The 21,816-nt window shown below is 55.0% G+C and overlaps 1 protein-coding gene and 1 long non-coding RNA gene across 2 annotated transcripts; one reads left to right on the forward strand and one right to left on the reverse strand.

Moving 5' to 3' along the window:
• Positions 1–341: 341 nt before the first annotated feature.
• On the reverse strand, positions 342–21,428 carry SPG7 (SPG7 matrix AAA peptidase subunit, paraplegin). The gene is made up of 17 exons (XM_020885289.2): positions 21,200–21,428; positions 18,331–18,433; positions 16,142–16,231; positions 15,508–15,749; positions 14,306–14,445; positions 13,279–13,381; positions 12,061–12,186; positions 11,646–11,808; positions 11,269–11,442; positions 7,170–7,294; positions 6,535–6,637; positions 5,846–5,956; positions 4,452–4,567; positions 3,295–3,451; positions 2,632–2,798; positions 2,048–2,125; positions 342–683 (listed from the first exon to the last, which is right to left on the reverse strand). Exons 1-17 carry the CDS (start codon positions 21,392–21,394, stop codon positions 525–527), a joined length of 2,352 nt encoding a protein of 783 aa, XP_020740948.1. The 5' UTR covers positions 21,395–21,428; the 3' UTR covers positions 342–524.
• LOC110132121 (uncharacterized) lies at positions 678–3,214 on the forward strand. Its single transcript, XR_002312364.2, has 2 exons — positions 678–1,579; positions 2,945–3,214. It is a non-coding gene; the product is annotated as an uncharacterized lncRNA (long non-coding RNA).
• Positions 21,429–21,816: the final 388 nt, after the last annotated feature.

The following is a 21,816-nucleotide window of genomic DNA, read 5'->3' on the forward strand; positions in this document are numbered from 1 at the left end:
AGAGCTGACCACGCAGGAGCACAGGCTTCCCTCCCCACCCCCCAGTGGCCCGCGTCCACACTGCAGGAGGTGGCCATGCCTTACTCCTCCAGGCCCAGCGCCTGCCCCTGACTGACCGCTGACCAGCGAGCCCAGGACAGGGCCCCACAGAGGATAGGCAGCAAAGGCCTCAGAGGCCCTTCGTGTGCAGAGCTGGGGGTATCCTGACCAGGTCTCAGGGGCCAGGAGGAGCCTCAAACCATGAAACTGTCCAGATCCCTCGCAAGACGGGGCCACTCCACGCGCACCTGTGATGAGCACAGGTGGCCTTTCCATACGAGGACAACCCACATACACAGATGAACCATCCATCTTGGCAGAGATTTATTCCTCCAGGCAAGGAAGTCAATAAATAGATCTTGGGGGGCCTTGACTAGTGAGAGGTGAGGACTGCATGCCCAGCACCCCCAGCTAGCACCAGCATGGAGGTGTGGGTGGGGCACCTACTGGGGCCAGGATGGCTCCTCCCAGAGCAGGGGCAGCTGCTAGGCCCCTTCCTCCTCCCCTGAGTCCTGCTTCTCCCTCTGGGCGTCGCTCCACTTCTGCGGTGCAATCCTTTTCTTGGGCCCGTGGGGTGGCGGGCCGATGAGGGCCTCGATGTCCTCGTAGTTGATCACTTCCTTTTCCAATAGGGCGCTCGCCAGCTGGAGGAACAAGAGAGCAGTGTGAGCGGCAGATGGGGGCCCAGACAAGAGCCCTTTGAGAGCAGAGCACGGAAGGGGAGGGCCCGGCCTCCCAGACCTGCCACTTCCCAGGGACGCAGCACAGGCGGGCAGCCCACGCAAAGAATAGCTCCCTGTCTCCACCTTAGAGACAAGCCCAGCTGCCAGCCTCATTAACTTTTCTACTTCCCTTCCCAATCTGTTTATTTTGGGCAACTTGGATTTCTTCTGCAAATGCGTGAGTGTCAGCATGGGGGGCAGCGGAGCTGACGTGCAGGATATAGCCCCCAGTGATGGGTTCCCGTCACCCCCCACACTGGCTGCTCTGACAGCTGGCCCTTGGACAACACGGGCTTGAACTACGAGGCTCTGCTCACACTCGGGATTTTCTTCAATGAACCTGACTGCAGCACTGGAGACCTACAAGCCACAGATGCAGAATAGTGGGCAGGGAGGGCCAATTGTGAAGGCGGCACCCAGGGTAAGTTGTGTGGCACTCAGTCCTGGAACTCCAGGATGGTGCAGGCAGGTCACGGGGCACACAGCAGCAGGACAGACTCAGCTCCCATGACAGGGTCCTGGCAGGTTCTGCACTGCCCACGGCTCCCAGCAGGCACATGTTGCTGGTCTGAGGACCCCATACCACAGTCCCCACAACGTTGCCTTGAAGAAACAGCTGACCATCCACCAGGAGCTGCCCCTTCACTAGGTCCAGAGATGTTGTGCCTCTGGGGTCACTCCAGACCCGACACCCAGCATCACTATGAGGACATCACACACAGCCCAACTGGGGATGTTCCCCACACACGAGACCAGCCCTCATGCTCTGCTGTCTACAATAGGAGGGGGACTATCCCAGCCAAGAGGGCCTGGCAGAGGTGAGCACGAACAGAAGGTGACCTGGGTGAAGTGTGGGTGTGGTGGTCACTGGGTTGTGGAAAACAAGCCTGACTGACGGGAGGACTGGTCATGGGCTGAGGGTTCTGTGCCATGTTTGCAGCTCCCTGTGCGTCTAAAACTCTTCTGAGCTTTAACGTTTAGTGTAAAATTTCCAGAAGTTTGAGTTGGGAAGGGATTAAGCCACATCAACCAGACCCACTGCACACAAGCTGGTAATGGGCCCCGAGAGCTGGCAGTGTCCTCCTGTCTGTCCTGAAGGAACTGGCCCTGGCCTGGCAGGTGCATGACATGAGGCTAAACAAGGCAGGGAAGACGCTGGATCCAGTTGAGCTGGATGGGGCCCATTGGTCATGTGGTTTTCTGGGATGGGTGAGTGGCTGCGTCAGTGGGAAGTGACAGCGGCCCAGCTCCTGGCAGGCGTGGGACCAGGGACAGCGGAGGCTCACCGCCTGGAGCTTGTCCATGTTGTCCCGGAGCACCTGTTCCGTGTGCCTATAGGCAGTGGCCACCAGCAGCCTCGCTTCCTGCGAAGGGAGAAGATGTGTGACGGGTCAGGATGGCTGCCACTGTGCACAGGGTCCCCTGCGGCCTGGCCCCGGCACTAAGGTACACGAAGAAACACAAGTGCAGAGCACGGCCTTCAGTGTCTCACAGGGCACAGGAGAGCTCGGCGGCCGAGAGTCTGCTGCCTTCACCTCCACGCCGAGAACTCCCTGTGCAAGGGGCTGCCAGCTCCTGGAGACTCGGACCCGGTTTCGTCCTCCACACCCAAAGCTGCCTACGTGCCAGTGCGCCAGGCCGCCAGAGCTGCCCAAGGGTGGTGACACTGGCCGTCTCCTCAGGCTGCAGAGATCACAGGTGCTGGCTCTGTCCCCAGAGGCATCTATTTGCTGCCCCTGATGCCCCCGCGGCACCCACAGTTCCATCAGGAGCCAGTGGGTCCTCACCCAGAACCTCAGCTCCTGTAGGCGCAAGGTCAGCACACCACACCCCCTCCCCACACACATGGCTCAGATTGGGAGGGACTCACGTGGTCCATCATCTGCTGGAGGCCCTGGCTGAACGGACGCCGTCCGATGCCTGTGACACCCTCTTGGGCCTCAGGGAAGGAGACAGGCCCAATGCTGGGCGCCATCCCAAACTGCTTCACCATGGAGTAGGCGATGCGGGTGACCTTCCGCAGGTCGTCCTGTGCCCCTGGAGTGTGGAATCAGAAAAGGAGGTTCTACCCTGGAGCTGCAGGTCAGGGGCCCCACCAGCCCTGACAGCAGAGGTGGGTCCCCATGGAACAACTGTATCCTGTCACTGGTCCTTAAACCTTAAAAAAATTTTCTTTTGTGTAGAAAAATAACTCAGGGTTTCCCTGGTGGTCCAGTGGTTGGGAATCCACCTGCCAATGTAGGAGGCACGGGTTCAATCCCAGGTCCAGAAGATCCCACATACTGAGGAGCAACGAAGCCCATGGTCAACAACTACTGAAGCCCAAGTGCCCCCCCAGAGCCCATGCTCAGGAACAAGAAAAGCCACCACAATGAAAAGCCTGCACGCCGCAACCAAGACCCAGTGTGGCCAAACACAAAGAACCCTTAATAAAATTCAAGGTGGCGTGTGCATTCTGCTTAGACCCCTCCAGATTCCCCCTCCCTTGCAGAAGGGCTGAGGGTGCCAAAGCAGCGCGGGAGCTGCCGCTCACCGGAAGTGACCCTGTTGAAAGAGATGGACTCGGACGCGCGGCCGCCCAGGGCCATGCACATGCGCTCGAATAGCTGCTCCCTGGTGAAGAGGTGCTGGTCTCTCGGGAGCATCTGAGCGAAGCCCAGGGCCGCATTGGTCCGAGGAGTGATGGACACCTGCACAATGAGGTGGTCTGTTAGCCGGGAGGGCCCAGGCTTCAGAGATGAGGGGGCACAAGACAGTGTTTGCTCAGTGGGTTCAAAGCAAGGAAGCCAATCTGAGGTCCCCATATTTATAAGAGCATTTGCAGAGAAGGGCGTGAGGACCCCGCACATGACCACGTGTCCGTGAAAGAAAGACTAGTGACAAGAAGAGGTGAGCCCACACAATGAGGCTAGCCCTAAGTAGGCATGGGTCTGAGGGTCATGGCCGCGGGAGGCCACCCCGAGGCTCTGAGGCATGCACGTCATCATGCTGGCTGGCAGGGAGCTGGGTGCAGGCGAGAGGACCTTCTCAGCACAACTCGTCTACCTGGCCCTCAGCCACCAAATGAATGTCCTGCATTCATTTTCTTGAGATACTGCATGAAAACACTGATCTTAATCACTGGGTCTCCTCACACACACGGGGCTCAACCACAGCCCTCTACAGAGGACACAACGGACCAGCCTGAGCAGCAGGGCACCCTCCAAGGCAGCCTGACAGCAACGCTCGGCTGTAGCCAAAACCCCCGGGAGACACCCGTACCTAGGTTGCAGCTGCCAGCATGGCCCTCTGTCTGGAGGTCAGGGAACAAGGAATGAGGGGGGACAGGTCCAGGTGGAGGGCAGTTAACAACCCTCAACAAGGGGCACCCATGTCCCCAACACGGGCACCGTCCCCAGTGGTACCTCAGGGGTGCCCTGTCAGAATGCTACCACCAGGGCCGGCGTCATGGCATTAGCCCTGCCACATACATAAGGTGTGCTGACCTCCTTTCTAAGTCAGCACATCTCAGAGCTGATGGTTCGCCTGGCAGTTCTTATTTCCGCAGCCTACCACGCAGATGGGGAGGGAGACCACAGGTCGTCATGTGGCTTTCCCACAGTCACCCTACCTCCGCCCCTCCGGGCACAAAACGTAGGCCTTCCAAAGTGAGCCCAACTGGGCAGCCAGGCCAGGGCTGCCCACACACACCTTCATCACAGCCTCCGTGTGCTCCAGCAGCCAGCCCACCAGGGCGTGGCCCGACTCGTGGAACGCAACCACCTTCTGCTCTTCCTTGGACAGGACCTTGCTCTTCTTGGCAGTCCCTGAAAGAAGCCCAGAAAGGTGAGCTCAGGCACCCCGGGTATATGGCAGGCATGTTCTCGAGGTGCCAACGCAAAGTCGCCTAGTCGGCACCGGACACTCAGCTTCTGTGTCCCCAGCCCAGCCACCCATCCTGCCCCCGGCTGCTTGGACTGTAGGGATGCCACAGGAGCCTCACTCGGCCCACTGACCCCACCACTGAAAACCCCTAGGACTGCAGCCCCTTCAACATGGCCCTCGCTGGGCTGCGGGGTCGACGGCGTGACGTAGCAGGGCAGCCGCAGCCCGCGACTGTCCAGTCCTCTTACCTGAGTCGCTTGACCCTTCACCTCATAACCTTTCATTACATCCCCTGCTCAAGTCACTGCTGAGGCCTCACCCACTGTCCACTCATGGTTGCCCCGAGTAAGCCTTGGGTTCAGCGATGCGACTGGGACCACCTATGCTGCCAGCTTCGAGATGACACATCCCACGTGCTGGCTGTGGTAGTCGGGCTATCCCCCTGGACCCTGCAGGCTGCCACGCGGGAGCTCCCTGCCTGAGGTGCTGCACTCGGGCAGGATTCTGGGCGCTCTTCTAGTCTTTCCTGCTTAGAACACACTTGCTGGAAGCACATCAGTTTTCACACAAAACAACTGGCTTATGTAAACCCTGATCCACAGTGAGAAACCTCAGGCGAGCCCTCCTGTCTTCGCCCACTCGCTGTCCCCATGGTGGAGGGTCCTGTCCTAGTCTGAAGGACTGAGGGGGACGGGCCGTCTGAGCGAGGCGCTGCTACCTCGGTGTCCCACTCGGTGCCTTGGTTGGAATTCCGCTGAAGGACAAGACGCACCATGTCTGGTGTTGCCACAGGGGCTACGGGAGCCCTGGCCTGCTCTCTTCACAAAAGTCCACACATTCCACGTCCAACAGCAGTGGGTAAGCACTGCTGAGACGCCGCCCTCCCCTTCTCCCCACAGGGCACGGAGACCCTGGCATAAAAGGCCTCTTCCTCGACCTCAGGAGCAGCGGCTCCAACCCCTGCCCATGTGGACAGTGGCTGTCTGGGCACTGCCCGTCAGCTGGTGGGCGAAGGACACTGAGTTTGCAAGATTCTTCCATATTTCTGTTTCAACAGCCCGCCTGCTCTTAGTCAACAGAGTATCTCAAACTAAGGAGAACGAGTCACACTGTAACACCTGACAGAAAAGCAGGAATGGGTGGCCTGTCTTCCCTCTTGGGCAATAATGCCATCACATGATGTCTAGGCCTGCACCCTCCCCACAGACAAGTCCACGTACCGGCCACGACGCGCTCCACAGCGTAGTCCAGGTTGGACGTGTGCACAGCCGTGTGCCCCTCCCGCGCCGCGTGCAGCGCGGCCTCGTTACAGATGTTGGCGATGTCAGCACCTGTCAGCACGGGGGTGGGGGGGTGTTAGTAGATGCAGAGGTATGGGGGTGGGAGGGGAGCCACCCTGTCCCCCTCGAGCTGCCCCACAGCTGTGGTCAGCAAGCAGCCTCTCTGGACCCACTCTATCCTTCCACCCACTGTTCCACACACACACTAAGGGATGAGAAAGGTTCTTGACACCCATGAAGTTCTAGTTCAGGATGTTAAAGGTCCAAAAAGGGAAGAAACCTACACCATGGTAACGCGTTTACACCATAACAGGCATTTTTATTTACATTACCCTGTGAAACGAGAACCATACACAAAAATCTAGATTTGTGATAACATGGAGAAGGTGGCAGGGAGGGACACGGCCTTGAAGGGTGGCCTCTGGTGGGGAGCAGTGGGAGGGAGTGAGGCTGGGACCACCCTGGGGCACAGGAGACAGAACCTCGGGGAGGAGTCCCTCTACCTCCGCCTGCTGGGCACACACCACTCCCACCCCAGCTGCGCTGGCCAAGGAGCCCAGAGCAGGGCTGGAGAGTTCCCGGGGAGGCCCGCCCCCGTTGCCCTGAGACCAGCACCCCTACAGCCCTACCACTGAAGCCAGGCGTCAGCTCTGCCAGCCGCTGGGAGTAAAAGCTGCTGGCTCGCGTCAGCTTCAGGCTCTTCAGGTGCTGCTCAAAGATCTCCTTCCGTTCCTAAAGAACAGGGTACAAAGGTCACGGGTCAAAGGTCACGGGTCAAAGGTCACGGGTCAGAGACCACGGGACAAAGGCCACGGTGCCGGCTCCTCGCCTGCTGATCAGGAGTCACTGGTTGTAAGGTCAGTTTCTACTCTCAGAAACAAACTCAAGAGCCTCAGATGACACTTCCATGCGTGTGCACAGAAATGCTAACCTGCCAGCCACCTGCTACACTCGCCATCCAGACCCTTCCCTGCTTCTGTGGGGTCTCCTGCTCCCTCGGGAGCCACCAGAAAGACCCGACACCCTCGGAGGTGGGCATCCAAGTTGAGGCCTGAGGCGGCAGGGCCAAGAGGTCCCAGGTCTCACAGCCGTCCACCCCAGCAGGGCCACTGTGCAGCTCACTCTCCAAAGCCACCAGCACATGGGCATGAGGCTCTGCAAAGGCTGTCCACAAAACTCAGCCCAGACATCTCATCATAAAGGTCAGTGAGAGTCAAAACCAGAAGGGCAGGGAGCCTGGATGGACCAGCCAGGTCGCACTGACCTGCAGCGTGGGAAGGTCGATGAAAACATGCCGGTCCAGTCGGCCCGGCCTCAGCAGAGCATTGTCCAAAATGTCAGCCCGGTTGGTGGCTGCCAGGACGATGACGTGGTCGGTGGTACCCATTCCTGGAGGGACAGACAGTGACCATGAAGGTGCAGACCCTAACTGGGCAGCTTCCCCATGGACTGCCAGGATAGTGGCACCACCAGAAAAAGTGAGTACCACCCAGTGTGTGGGAGGTACCACACACGTCAGCTTTGCTGATGGAAAAGTGAAAGTCTCACACGGAAACGAGAGGCTTGCTGGAGGCCAGGGCCCTGGACAGACCTGAATCCACTCCCTGGGCCACCTGGGGACGGAGGGGCACCCCCACAGCTTGTCTCAGACTCTTGCCGGGGTTGCCCCTTAGGGCTCCCCAAATGCCTGCCCGCCACAGGCTGGGGCTATGAACACAGAACCGTGAGATTATGTAACAGTGAAAAGACACTGAAAAACGGCAGAAACAAAGGGTACATGAGAAAACAGCAGCCATACCAGGGGCTCCAGGAGGGCGCTCCCGCAGAACGGCCTCTGTCAGCAAGCAGCCACAGGGCTGGTTTAGGGACTCACACAGTTGTGGACACACAACAAGGGGGTGACACCGTACAGACGTCCCCACGGCTGAGTGCTGACTCCTGTGCAGGGCCCGCACTGCAGGTGCAGGCTGTGTGCTGCCACCCCAGCAGCTGGGCACGTGCCTCTGCTAGCACCGCCATGAAAACCTCACCGTGCCAGCCCCTCACAACTACTTACCAGTCTGTTCTCTAGAATTCTGTCATTTGCACAATCTCATATACATAGCCTCTGAGGCTGGCCCTTCTCACTCGGCATAAATCCTGAGGTCCAGTCAGGCAGGCTTGCACGACAACACCCGGTGTCCACACTGTGGCCGGGTGAGCACACACAGAGCTCGGCCAAGCACCCACTGGAGGTCGCACAGGCTCTTTCCAGGGTGTTCAGCTATCACAAGGGAGCACTGGAGCACCGTGTTCTGTGGACACCGGATCAGTGTGCAGATCAGAGGTGCTCAGTCTCTTCAGAGCCGGCCCCAGAGGCTGCACGCTGTCCGCCCCTGCTGCAAGGGCTCAGGTTTGCTTCACAGGCGCCTTTTCACAGCTGCTTCACTCACTTGAGGGCCCAGGTTCACACAGGGGTCTAGGATCCAGTCTCCTCATCCTCACCATGTCTGCTGTTGCCACCACCTTGATCAAAGACTTGAGTACACAGCTAAGTGACAAGTGATGCATGTGTGAGGACAGAGTCACAGCCCAGTCGCTAGGGAGCTGAGAACACGCTCTGCTGAGGCGCTGGCTGCACTTGCGAGGAGGTGAAGGCTCAGTGCAGGAGGATGGTGCTCCAGCAAGATGTGCTGGAGCCGTCAGCATCCACCCACACAGTGAGCCAGGACCAAGCAGCACGCCTCACGCAGATTCAGTCAACACGGGTCACAGACTAATGTTTTTCCACATTCGGCTGTGGGAGGGCTACCTGTGGTTCCCTTTGTTTCCTTTCTATTTTTCTATTGAAGTGTATGTTATTTACAGTGTTCAGGTACGCAACACAGAGGCTCCACTATATTTGCGTATATGTATGTATTCATATACATTCTCGCAGGTTTTCCTCCATCACAGGTCATCACAAGGTATTGACTATAGGTCCTTGCTGGTTAGATACCTGGGCCTTTTCAAGAACTTGGGCAGAATCGAGTCCACGGGGGTGTGGACGGAAATGTCCACCATGGGGCACCAGCCTCGAAGCCCTCTCTGTGCCCATCAGGCTGTGAGAGGGGTGGCAGGTGCCTGGCTTCCGCCTGTGTGGTGGGCTTCCTCCAGTGCTGGCTTCCCACGGCCAGCGCCCACTCCTCCCCAAGGGGTGACAAAGGCTCCTCAGTTGCCCCTGCAGGCGGAAGAGACTCAGCTGTCTCTGTGCACAAAGGCCCCTTCGCAGCAGCCCAGCCTTGCCAGGGCTTCTTGGGGACGTCCGGGGAGGGGGGGGCTCCTGCGGCTGCAGCAGAGCTGGCAGAAGTCGCCCCCCTCCCAGCAGCACAGAGGAGCAGAGAAGGCGCCAGCTGGGAACACTTCCTGGGGGTGCACGTCGCCTGGAGGGTTGGTCTCTGGCCTCAAGTGCAAACAACAACAGGAGCGGGGGTGGTGGGGGGGATTGCTGCACTAGGGCCACAAGGGAGCCCCCCATCACCCACACGAGGTCACGACTAGACACGAGGCTGTGCTTCAGCCTGACGACATGTTAGGAAACCCCTACTTGGAGAGGAGAGGGGCAGGAGAGGGACACCCCACCATGTCCCTGCACAGCCCCCATGACAGTGGCTTCAAAATGCTCTGCCTGTGTCCCACAGGAGCACCATGTTGCCCATCTCTCTAAAGAGAGCCAGAGGTCACAGTCCTGTCTGCACTTCTGACAGCAGACTCATCACATCCTATGATGGGATATCTGGGAAGCAGGAGTCTAACTTGCACACAAACAAACGGCACACTCAGGATCCAGCCGCTAACAGCCCAGCACACAGGAAGGGGCAGGTCAGAGTTGGGGTGGGGTGGGGGGCAGACCCCACTGGGGACCCCATCTCCAAGAAGCATCTTATATAGCCATGTCTCAGGTCCACAATTCTTGGGCATGTCCTCCCCAGGAAGATGGCTCCTCAGACCTTGCCCACGGGGCAGAGACCCTGAGCTGTTCTGACTGACACACCCAGATGCAGAGAGGGACGCGGGTCTGCAGGGGCACCCCCAGATGTAAACGGTCCTCAGGCCCTGACGAGGCTGCCCTTTCCTCGGCCATGTGAGAAATCACTTTGATTTTGAACCTGAGGGGCTTTCACATGATGAAACGCTCCCGTGCATCAGACCCCTGACCTGACCAGCTGCTGGCCTGAATCCCGGCACCAAGGTAGGGGGCATGGGCGCCAAGGCCAGTTGCACGGCTCTTGCCAACACCCGGGCCTGACCTGGAGGAAGTGTCAGCCACAAGGGCAAGGACGGGGAGTCAGGCCCAGGCTGGAGAAGACTAAGGAGACAAGACACTTAGGCAACATGAGCCTGCCCTGGGCCCTGTAGAAGCGCACATCTGCCCGAAGCCCAAGTCATGCCTCTTCCACGTTGGGCTTCAGGCTGCGGGGGGTGGGGGGGAAGGATGCTTATAGGAATTCTGACTGCTTCTGCAGTGCTTTTTAAGTCTGAGACTCTGAAAATAAGAGGCCAAAAAAATTTCCACATTTAGCCACATACAGCCAGAGTCCATTGCCCCACACACTGGTTACCAGATCCACCATCCCAAACACTAAGAACACTTTAAAGAGGAAAATAAATACACCAATAAATGATTCTCTTAGGACCAAAACTACTTTGAGGAAAAAAGCATCTTTCTCATCTATAAGACCTAGAACAGAACTAGAATTCTGATTAAAGAAAACTTACAGATGGCTCCTGCAGAGCTGGAGCATGGGGAGGGGAGAATGTGGAGCTGGTATTTAATGGGGACAGTTTGTGTTTGGGAAGATAAGAAAGTTCTGGATACGGATTGTGGTGATGGTTATACAACACTGGGAACGTACTTAACAGCCATTAAACTCTGCACTTAAAAATGGTTAAAATGGCTTAATTTTATGGTTTGTATATTTTACTATAAACAACACAAACACATAATATCTACACACACACACCCCCCCCCAAGAGGATCTTACAAGAGTAGCTCAAGAGAAAAACAACTCCATTAAATAACTGTGTGGCAGCCAGTTCCAGTGGTCATCTCAAGGACAGCTGACAGCATCCCCGGCAGTGTACCTGAGGCACCCACTGTGCCCACGCTGGGCACATAGACTCTTGTCAGCATGACCCTTGACCGCCTCTGAGACAGATGACCACTGTCATGACCCGACCCCACATGATATTCCCAGCTTTTCTTCCTTATTTCACCACTGCCCTGACTTTGGGAAATGGAAAGTTATGTTTCTGGTTACCTCCTGTTGGAGAATAGTTCCTGGTGCTGACGTCCCCTCACTGTCCACGAACATCCCCGCCGATCCCGGCCCCATGGTGCTCACCGTCCATCTCCACCAGCAGCTGGTTGAGCGTCTGCTCCTCCTCTGTGTTGGAGAAGCCGGACACGGCGGTGGAACGCTTCTTGCCCACGGCATCGATCTCGTCGATGTACACGATGCAGGGGGCCCGGGCCCGGGCTTCCTTGAAGAGGCTCCGCACACGGGCTGCACCGAGGCCTGAGGACACAGAGGAAGGGGGAGCGGGCAGGTCATGGGTACTGCCCAGTAGGTGGCCTCTGCTGCGCACTGGCTAGCCCACTCCCTCCTGGACTCCCCAGGACGTCAGCGCCTGCTCCTTCCATGCCCACGACTCCCAGACACAGGTCTTGTGTTTCCACCTTCACCCCCACAGCCCCTGACACGCAGCCAGGTGGGCCCACCTCCAATGACCTCCACGAATTCCGGGCCAGCCATCGCCAGGAAGGGCACCTGGGCCTCCGTGGCCACTGCCTTGGCTAGCAGCGTCTTCCCGCAGCCAGGGGGGCCGAGCAGCAGCGCGCCCTTCGGGACCTTGGCACCAAGCTGAAGGAAGCGCTCTGGGCTCTAGGAGAGCAACAGAATGTGCAGGCTGATCTCTGGGCTCCAGAGAATCATCCAGACACGAGCCTCGGAAGGCTTGGGTCCTGTACTGGTCCTGTCCATGCAGCTTAGGGAGAGCACAGTGCTCCGCCATGACAGGTGATGGGCCGCGCAGGGCACCATCGGTCCAGGTTGAGCAAGGGACACACCGGGAGCCCAGCATCAGGCTGGGCAGTACCCCCCACCACCACCACCCCCCACCGTGCATGTGCTCACCTTCAAATAATCCACGAACTCCTTGACCTCCAACTTGGCCTCATGCATTCCTGCCACGTCTTTGAAGCTGACTCCTTTCCCCATCTTGCCATCCACAATTGTGAAACGAGCCATTTTCAGCTGATTCTGGGCAGAAAGATAGAGGGCGGAGGCCTATGCAGCCCTGTGGGGCAGGGCGGAGGAGCCTGGGGCCTGTTCACCTGCATGTCCTCCCACCCCTCCACTCGCTCAGATGGCAGGTAAGGGCACAGTCCAGACACATGAGGGCAGTGACAGAGGCTGCCTGGCACTGAGCAGTCTGCTCTAAAGGAAAATGCTTCCCACATTAACCAGGTAATTTAACAGAGTCTGTGTGGGAGTGTTCTTATTTCTCTATGTGACTTTCCCCATTAGCCTCTGACTTCTTTTACTGATTTATATAAAAGTTACCAAAAGACACTCAATTCTGCAAGTGTTGGCAAAAACGTCACCTCGTCAATTTCTGGCAAGCAATCTGGCTGGACAGACAAGCTTTCAGTGAGCAGCTCACCTCAGCCAGAATCTCCTTCAGCTCTCAAAAGAGGCAGTGTGTGGAATTCGTCACAGTGTTATTTAAGTACAACAAAAAGCAGCCCAGAATGTGCAAGAATTATCACACCGATTGAGCCAGGTATACTGCACCCCAGGAGACACCATGCTGCCCAGTGTGGATGCAAGTCCACAGCCCCCAAGGGCCCATTCGGGGGGAGGCAGGGGCACTCCATCCCTGCCACCCCAGTTCCCAGGAGGGCCTCCTCTGTGGCCCTTTGCTGACATGGCCGATGAGCCAGGTACGACTTGACAGGGAGGGCAAGTGCACACTGCACTGAATGCACTGGAACAGGAGAATACTTGTGGAGTGTATTAAGGTTGTTTTTTTGAAGACAACCTTCCAAGATGTCTCAGCTAGTGCATGAAACCCCCAAAAGTCAAGCCCAGCTGAGAGGGAAGTGCAGAGCACACTGTAGTATGGACCCCCTTGGGTTCAGCCCCTCCCACGTCACAGAAGGGGCCTTGGCTAGAGCTGGGGAGCGGAGCCCCCATGTCAGTCAGACAGAAGGAAAGAAGAGCTGCCAGATCGGCCTTTGACAGGCTAGCATCCACTGCACATGCATCTTGCCATTTATGGGAGAGAGTTCAGCCCAAACACAGACAAAATCCCAATGGCACAAGTTCAGGGGAACAATCTGCACAACTTACAAAAGCACTGAATCCACCTTCCCGTCCTGTCATCCCAGCCAGACGGAAAACATACCACAGGATGGCCAGGCCCACGGCCGTCATCCCCAGGGCGTAGAGGGCACTGGCGAGAGAGACAGGCGGGCAGAGGCTCAGGCGTGGCTCTGGGCAGCCCCCAGACACGCCTCACCCAGGCCGGGCCCAGACCTCCCAGAAGGAAAAGGACTCCCTTGCTCTGAGACCAACCTGTGGAGCCAGCACTGAAAATGCATCTCCTCGTCCAGTTCTTACCACCTCCCTTCCTTCATACGTTGCCCAGGTCTGGGTACCGCGGTGCTGAGCAGGCAACACCAACCAGGCATGAAGCCAGAACAACCACCCACTGTCCAGAGCCCTGGACAGCTCACAGCCACCAAGAGCAGCTCTTCACCGTCCATGCGTTTTGCTTTCAAAAGTAGGCCATCACTTTGGGTCACTAAGCAAAATCAGCCTAACAGTACAAACAGCAAACCCTGGGGCCTCACCCCAGATGAAGAGGGGTGTGCCCCCAGAACAAGCAGAGATGCTGCCTGGGAGCCCTGCCCCCTGAGGAGCTGGATCTGTGACAGACACAAGGCACTTCCCAGATGTCGCCAGTCCCCATGAGGGGACACAGCCCTGTGGACACCGCAGTCCCAGCGCCCAGCTACATGCCCAGGCCCACCGAGTAACTGGCTGCCCCTCAGGATGGTACAGATCCTGCCACCCATAGGCCCTGCACAGAACCAACAGGTTCCCAGGGACCTCTGCTTCTCCCTTCCCCGCTCCACCTTCCTGTTTGCAGATGGTAGCAAACCCACCCTGCGCTGAACAAAAAGCACCACAGACTACTGGAGCAGTGACCAAGGAACTCCAGACTTTCCACCCCACGCCACCCACTCCCAGGCCTGCCTCCATCAGGGGCTCAGTTCACTGTGGACACAGCCAGTGTGAGACTGGACTTTTTGTCTCTCACGTCACAAAGTGAAACCTGGTTTAGTTCAGAGGCCCACAGAAACGACCAACCTACTTTCCAAAGAATCCTGTCCGCTTGTAGGAAACTGGAATCCTGTCCTTGCCTTCGATATTCAGCTCATCCTCGGCTGCTCGAAGCTTCTCTTCAAATTTGTCGATATTTGCCACCTGCATTCGGTACATCAGCGCCAGCCGCTGGGGGCAGAGCGCAGAGGCATGTGAGAGGGCCAGACAGGCCAGACAGCTGACCTCGAGGACAGAGAATGGTGCCCCCGCCACCCGCGGACAGCTACAGGGCTTCAGAAGCAGATGCCTGCTGCTCAGAAACCTCCTCCACATCTTGAAAGTTTTTGTTTTCTCAAACACAATTACAATGAAATGTTCACTAACAGAAGGTTTTGAGCAAATGCAGGGCAGCACATGCAACTGAAACTCAGGACCAGGCTGGCACTCTGCTGGAGGGCAAAGCAGACCCTGACAATGAGCCTCCAGTGTGGGACCTGGACCCATAGTCACCCTCCAAAGATTCATTGTTTGCCTGTCGGCTGGACCTGATAGTCAACCAAGGGGGCTTTCTCGGTCCTCAGGGAGACGAGAGGCTAAGAAGAGGGAGTGGGTGGCATTTCCTGGAGGCTAGCGGGAAGATCTCATCACTGCCACCCTGGCCCACATCAATCATCTTTCCAGCAGCCATGCTTTCCAGAGGAAACTGTCGTTTCTGATTCTAAGCTCTCTTGGAACTTAAACCAAGCAACTAGCTCTCCCTCGGAAGTTTCTTCAAAGTCTAGTGTGATAACCATCATTATGAGTGGTCAGGCTCCACTTTGGAGGTTAAAAGGTCAGGTCCTCACAGCAGGGTCCACCCAGCCAGGTTCCAGCACTGTCACAGGTACCTCTCTGCTCCCTGATGCCAGACCTGCTACTGGGGTGAAGCCCACGCACCCCTTTGCCTCTCCCCTGCTGGCATAGCTGGGGGCTACCTGTGGTGGGGAGGAGCAGGGTCCCTCTCCTCTGCCCCCTTTCTTTCCTGTTTCTTCCAAGGGCCGGTCCTTGCCAACCTGTCTCTCTGCCACCTGTTCCGGCTGGAGGGGTTTCCACCTCCCTCCTGCTGCTCACATGCCTGGACGTCCGCTGCCACCCTCCCGGCTCCTCCCGAGGACCACATGGCCTGGCCCCCTTCTCAAAGCCTCCAGGCTTCTCCTTAAATCAAGACACTCACGGCTGGCTCTAAGCAACCCCTGCTGGCGCGGCACTCACAGGCCGCCCGAACACCACGGCACCGGGATGCAGGTACACCTCCACCACGTCGCTCTCGGGCACCACCTGCACCCGCTGCACCTCGCCCTTGGCCAGCATCTCGTGCACGAAGTCATTCCAGGAGATGTTGCCTCCGCTGGAGCCCAGCGCATTGAGCAGACTCATGATCACTGCGATGACGAAGAGGGTGCGCAGCCGCTCTCGGTACATCTGGTCCTCGCGCTCCCGGCGCCGGCGCTCCTCTGCCGGGTGGGGAGCAGGCGTGAGAGGAGGGCGGAGCTCGACGCCCGGCCCCGCGCCCCGCCCCACGGCCCTCCCCACCCCCACCCTACACCCAAAGGAGGGCTCTGCAGTCTCTGCCTCATCCCACTGGGCTTAGTTGCTCAGTCTACACTCGGCCAATGTTACAACAAAGTGACGAATTACAAGCTGTTCAAGGTCACTAACATTCCTGTTCACTGAGGTCCCATCTGCTTAGATAACATGAAATCATTTTTAAAGTAAAAAACCTCCCCAGGGTACTTCCCTGGCAGTCTTGTGGCTAAGACGGCCCTTCCGATGCAGGGGGCGAGGATTCCATTCCACAGGTCCCGGGGGGAAGCCCCCCTCTGCCCCCCAAATTAGACTGATATACCTTCGTCATCCTCAGGGCTCCGCCCCTTGGCTTTATCATTGTCCTTGGTCTTCTGCTTCCTCCTTGAAGTGTTAAAATAGTAAGTGCCTCCTACAAGAAACGGAGAAAGTGCTTAACAGCAACCAGACCTGCAATTACAGGGAGACATTCAGGACAAAGGGCTTCCCTGGTGGCTCGATGGGAAATTATCAGCTTGCAATGCAGGAGACCTGGGTTCAATCCCTGGGTTGGAAAGATCCTCTGGAGAAGGGAATGAGAGCAAAAATGTTTAGCCACTCAGTCGGTCTGACTCTTTGTGACCCAATGGACTTAACTTTTCCCCATGGAGCCCATCAGGCTCCTCTGTCCATGCGATTTCCAGGCAAGAATACTGGAATGGGTTGTCATTCTCTTCTCCAGGGGATCTTCCCGACCCAGGGATCATACCTGGGCCTCCTGCATTGCAGGCGTAATTCTTTACCATCTGAGCCACAATGAAGACCAGAAAGGAATGGCAACCCACTGTACTATTCTTGACTGGACAATTTCATGGACAGAGGAGCCTGGCGAGCTACACAGTCCATGGGGTTGCAAAGAGTCGGACATGACTGAGCACTAACATACACACTCAGGAGAAGAGGACACTTCCAGACAACCAGCAAAACTATCGAGAACCTACTGGCAGAGGATTTAGAAATTCAGATGATCGTTCTTGGTACAATCTTTACTCACTATAAATGATAAACTACTTCAATTGAAGATGTGTTTTTATAATTTAAAGTAGCCAACGTGATGGAATAAAAATTATGAACATAAACTTGAGAAAGTGTCATGGGTCTGTGGGAGAACTACCCTTCCCACACACACAGCCGCCTTCAGGAATGAGCAGCACAAGCGGCTGTAGCATAGCAGCGCCCACTCCACACATTGAGGCTCTCGCTCGTCCACGTCAGTGCTTAAAACAGGGGAGAGCGCTCAGAAAGCCACTGGGCTGCACCTTCCTTCACAGATACTAACAAAATCACAAATAAAACCGCCTCTGTGCCCACCAGACACAGGGCTGTTGGAGGGTGAGGGCTGTGCTGCTGGGGGCACATGTGGGCTGCTGGGACTGGGTAGGCACAAGGCTGCTTGTCTGCAGCAGTGGAAGATGCTACTGTTTTCCTGTTCCAACTGAATAAAAAAGGGAGTAAAAGCATAGGTGTCAACCCTTACGGGCCTTTGACCTAAGATAAAGGAGACAGCAGGGGACTTCTGTGGTCCAGTGGTTAAGATTCCCCCTTTCAGTGCAAGGGCGCAGGTTCCATCCCTGGTCTGGGAACTAAGCTCCCATACGCTACCGTGTGCAGCCAAAAGTTTTTAGAAAGAGAGCAAGACAGACAGCAGGATATCACAAGATGTCATGAAATGGTGCAACTCTAGTGTAAAATCAAGGTATGTTTACTTAATTTCTGCACATAAACCATACACAGTTTGTAAGTTCTTACTCACCATCGCTGGAGCTCACTACAGAACATGAAAATGTTAGTTGCTCAGTCACGTCTGACTCTTTGTGACCCCATGGACTGGAGCCCACCAGGCTCCTCTGCTGATGGAATCTCCAGGCAAGAACGCTGGAGTGGGTAGCCATTCCCTTCTTCAGGGGATCTTCCCAACCTAGGGATCGAATCCATATCCTCCTGCATTGCAGGCAGATTCTTTACTATCTGAGCCACCAGGGAACATGAAAAACATTTGTCAAGCAGCCCTTACTAAGCGTGTAGCTCCTGAGTAAGCACTACTGGAGCTGGCTATAGAACATGAAAAACCTTTGACAAGCAGCCCGATCATGGCCAGAAATTTTTTTTTCCATTTATTTTTATTAGTTGGAGGCTAATTACTTTACAATATTGTAGTGGTTTTTGCCATACACTGACATGAAATAGCTATGGATTTACATGTGTTCCCCATCCCGATCCCCTGTCCCCATGGCCAGAATTTTTAAAAAAAGAAGAGACAACTCAAAATAAGCAAAAGTGGCCTGTTCTGACCTTAGACAAATTTCCTTCTCAAAAACTTCACTTCAGAGCATCTGAGGGCTCACACTGGGTAGCAGCTGAAGGGCCTCTTAGTGATTTCGTTTTTTCTGACAATGTCAAACAAGCAGTCCTCTTAATTTATTCACAATGCCACACGTTCTGCCTGTCACTTCTGTCTTCAAAGATACAAACCTAGAAGTTTCCAGAGTCCGACTGGATTCTGTACAATGTGCTGTTTCACCAACAATCTGCTGATTCCTTCAAAGGCAGGGGTTAGCAGTCGCAACTGGAAACTCTGAAGAGAAAAGAAGGACACAGAACCTCAATCACACAGACGCCACAGCACAGCTGGCAGTGCAAACTCACCCCCGATACAAAATTTTTCCTAAAAGCGCCAAGATTCATTTATGTAATATTTACACTGCCCTGAAATATGAACCAATAATCTGAGCATTATTTCAAAGTTTTACCATAACATCAAAAGAAAAAAAAGTTCCAAAGGTCAACAGCAAGCAAATCAAAGAAACGCTGAAATGGAGGTGCAGAACACTGGCTGCCATTCTGTGCCCCAGGATTCCTGCAGGACACAAGGAGCAAAGGCTTCACTGGTTGTCCAGACCTTTTGCTCCTGACATCTCCAGACAACCATTACTTGTGGAACATTCCCAGGAAGTCCAGTTTCCCACTTGAATGTATTTTATGTTATGGTCAATGGTCCAACTTAATTTTCTTATCTCAGTGGTAGCAATTTCTTCATTTTTATTGACTTATTTATTTTAAGGGCTTCCCTAGTGGCTCAGATGGCAAAGTCTGCCGCAATTCAGGAGACCAGGGTTTGATTGCTGGATCGGGAAGATTTCCAGGAGAAGGGAATGGTTACCCATTCCAGTATTCTTGCCTGGAGAATTCCAGGGACAGAGGAGTCTAGCGGACCATAGTCCATGAGGTCCCAAAGACTGGGACATGACTGAGTGACTAACACACTTAACATACATACATTTATTTTAAATTCTTTCCCTTAGTTCATCCCTGGTCGGCTGCTGTTATGAAGAAAAGTAACTCCTTACCAAAGGAGTATGCTACCTATAATCTCCTATTAGCAACATGTTAAAAATTCCTAGTACATACAATTATTATCCAGTTTAATTAATACTACTGTACTTGGTTCAGTAATGACCAGGAGGCATATAAGGGAGAACCACAGAGAGGCAGACTGGGTATCATAAACAAGGAATAGTGTGTCAGGCACAGCACACACAAGTCATTCTTCAAAGTCAACCCTAAACGCTGTTTGTTTAAACCAGATTATGTTATTACTGTTCTAGTTGTTAGTGAGGTAATCTGTTAAGTATCCACAAGTATGTGTGAATTGCCTACTTCAGTCCTTATTTATTTTCATGGAATAATCAAGTCTGACTAAAATTAATGAATTATGATTTTCCTTCTCAATAGAACTAAAAACAAAAACAAGTGTAATACATCCATTCAGTTCAGTTCAGTCGCTCAGTCGTGTCCAACTCTTAGCCACACCATGGACTGCAGCACACCAGGCCTCCCTATCCATCACCAACTCCTGAAGTTTATTCAAACTCATGTCCACTGAGTCAGTGATGCCATCCAACCATTGCATCTTCTGTTGTCCCCTTCTCCTCCTGCCTTCAGTCTTTCCCAGCATCAAGGTCTTTTCAAATGAGTCAGTTCTTTGCATCAGGTGGCCAAAGGATTTTTACTTTAGTTACTCCTAACTCTGCATGTCTGTAACTTAGTTTGCTTGTCTGCCCCCTAACTCTGCAGGAGTTTCAGCTTCAGCATCAGTCCTTCCAATGAATATTCAGGACTGATTTCTTTTAGGATGGACTGGTTGGATCTCCTTGCAGTCCAAGGGACTCTCAAGAGTCTTCTCCAACACCACAGTTCAAAAGCATCAATTCTTTGGTGCTCAGCTTTCCTTATAGTCCAACTCTCACATCCAAATATCACTACTGGAAAAACTATACCTTTGACTAGACAGACCTTCATTGGCAAAGTAATGTTTCTGCTTTTTAAAATGCTGTCTAGGTTGGTCATAACTTTTCTTCCAAGGAGTAAGCGTCTTTTAATTTCATGGCTGCAGTCATCATCTGCAGTGATTTTGGAGCTACCCCAAAATAAAGTCTGCCACTGCCACTGTTTCCCCATCTATTGCCATGAAGTGACGGGACTGGATGCCATGATCTATAGTTGTCCTCAGACTCAGAAAGGGTGTAGAATAGGATTATGATATGAAATTGGTCTTCAACTTATGGTAAAATACAATAACAATACATTACAACCTAAAATATGAGGGTTGGGGTCCTAAGAGAGGGCTAAAAAAAATCAGTGAAAAAAAGCACTTAGGGTCTGTTTCCAGAGTGAAATGTTAACAGTAACAGGGCCTGGAACACACCCTTCACACAGACGGTCAATGAATTTGTGTCCATAACATGTCAAGCTACACGATAAGAGTAAAATACAGTTACAAGGTACTTTGCTCACACAAAAAACCGCTCAGAGCAATTGGAAGGCGATAGAATTCATCCTGGAGTGATCTGATCTATATGAATGCAAATAATTCTCTGCTAGAAATTAGTGAAACTCTTACTCGATTCAATTTCAAAACTCCATGAAGACGCGCAAAAAATATCACTATACGAAACAAGCGCTGTTGTTGTTCAGTTGCTAAATCCTGTGTGACTCTTTTGCGACCCCATGGACTGTAGCCCGTCAGGCTCTTCTGTCCATGGGATTTCCCAGGCAAGAATACAGTGGGTTGCCAGTTCCTTCTCCAGAGATCTTACCCATCCAGGGTACCATCCTGCATTGGCAGGCCGGTTCTTTACCACTGAGCCACCAGGGAAACCCGAAACAAGGACTAGAAAAGTCCAACTGTGCGGCCTCACCACTGGTCTCTCCCTCGGGCTGCCCGCCGGCCTCTCCTCCGGGTTGCACGCAGGAGCGGCCTCTCGGAAGACGAAGCCGAAACGGCGGAGAGCATCTTCCACATTACCATCCCAAACGCCGCTGCCGGAGGCCCGCACATTACCTGCAGAGCTCGGCCTCCAGGCCCGACGAGGCCCATCGGAGGCCTGTGGACGACATACGGCCACCTCCACTTGGCCCCGGAGGAGCAGTCTGGGCTCCAGCCTGAGTAGGGGCACCGCAGCCGCCCCAGACCCGGTCCCGGACCCGGTCCCGGACCCGGGCGGAGAGCGCGCAGCAGCAGCCACACGGCCGCCATGTTGACCCGGAGGCCGCGCCTGCTCTATTGGGGGCCTCCGCGGGGCGCCTGCGCGGGCGGGCGTCCTCCCGGCGCCTGCGCGGTCGGGGCCTTTTCAAGTCAGGCCTGTTTGTCAAGCCTCTGTACCCTGCGATCGGGTTCCTTGACCGAGCGATTCGCTGCAACTCTAATCCGACTGGGATTCTTTAGCGGGTTTGAACTGCCACCTTGTACTGCGAGTACAAGCGCTGCAAGTAGAACTGCAGCCTTGGTGGGCCCCGACTGGGGGCATCAGACACCTCTCCAGGTCGCGGCTCCCGGGAGGATTTGGCTCAGCGGGTCCAAGGGCTGCGGAGGGAGCCCGGGAGCTGGAAGGGAGCGAGCGTGCGCAGATGGCGGGGCCCGCCTGAGGCCCTGACCCCGACTTCGTGCCCGAACCCTGA

The sequence above is a fragment of the Odocoileus virginianus genome, chromosome 20 (genome assembly GCF_023699985.2).
Source record: "Odocoileus virginianus isolate 20LAN1187 ecotype Illinois chromosome 20, Ovbor_1.2, whole genome shotgun sequence".
NCBI classification, from domain to species: Eukaryota; Metazoa; Chordata; class Mammalia; order Artiodactyla; family Cervidae; genus Odocoileus; species Odocoileus virginianus.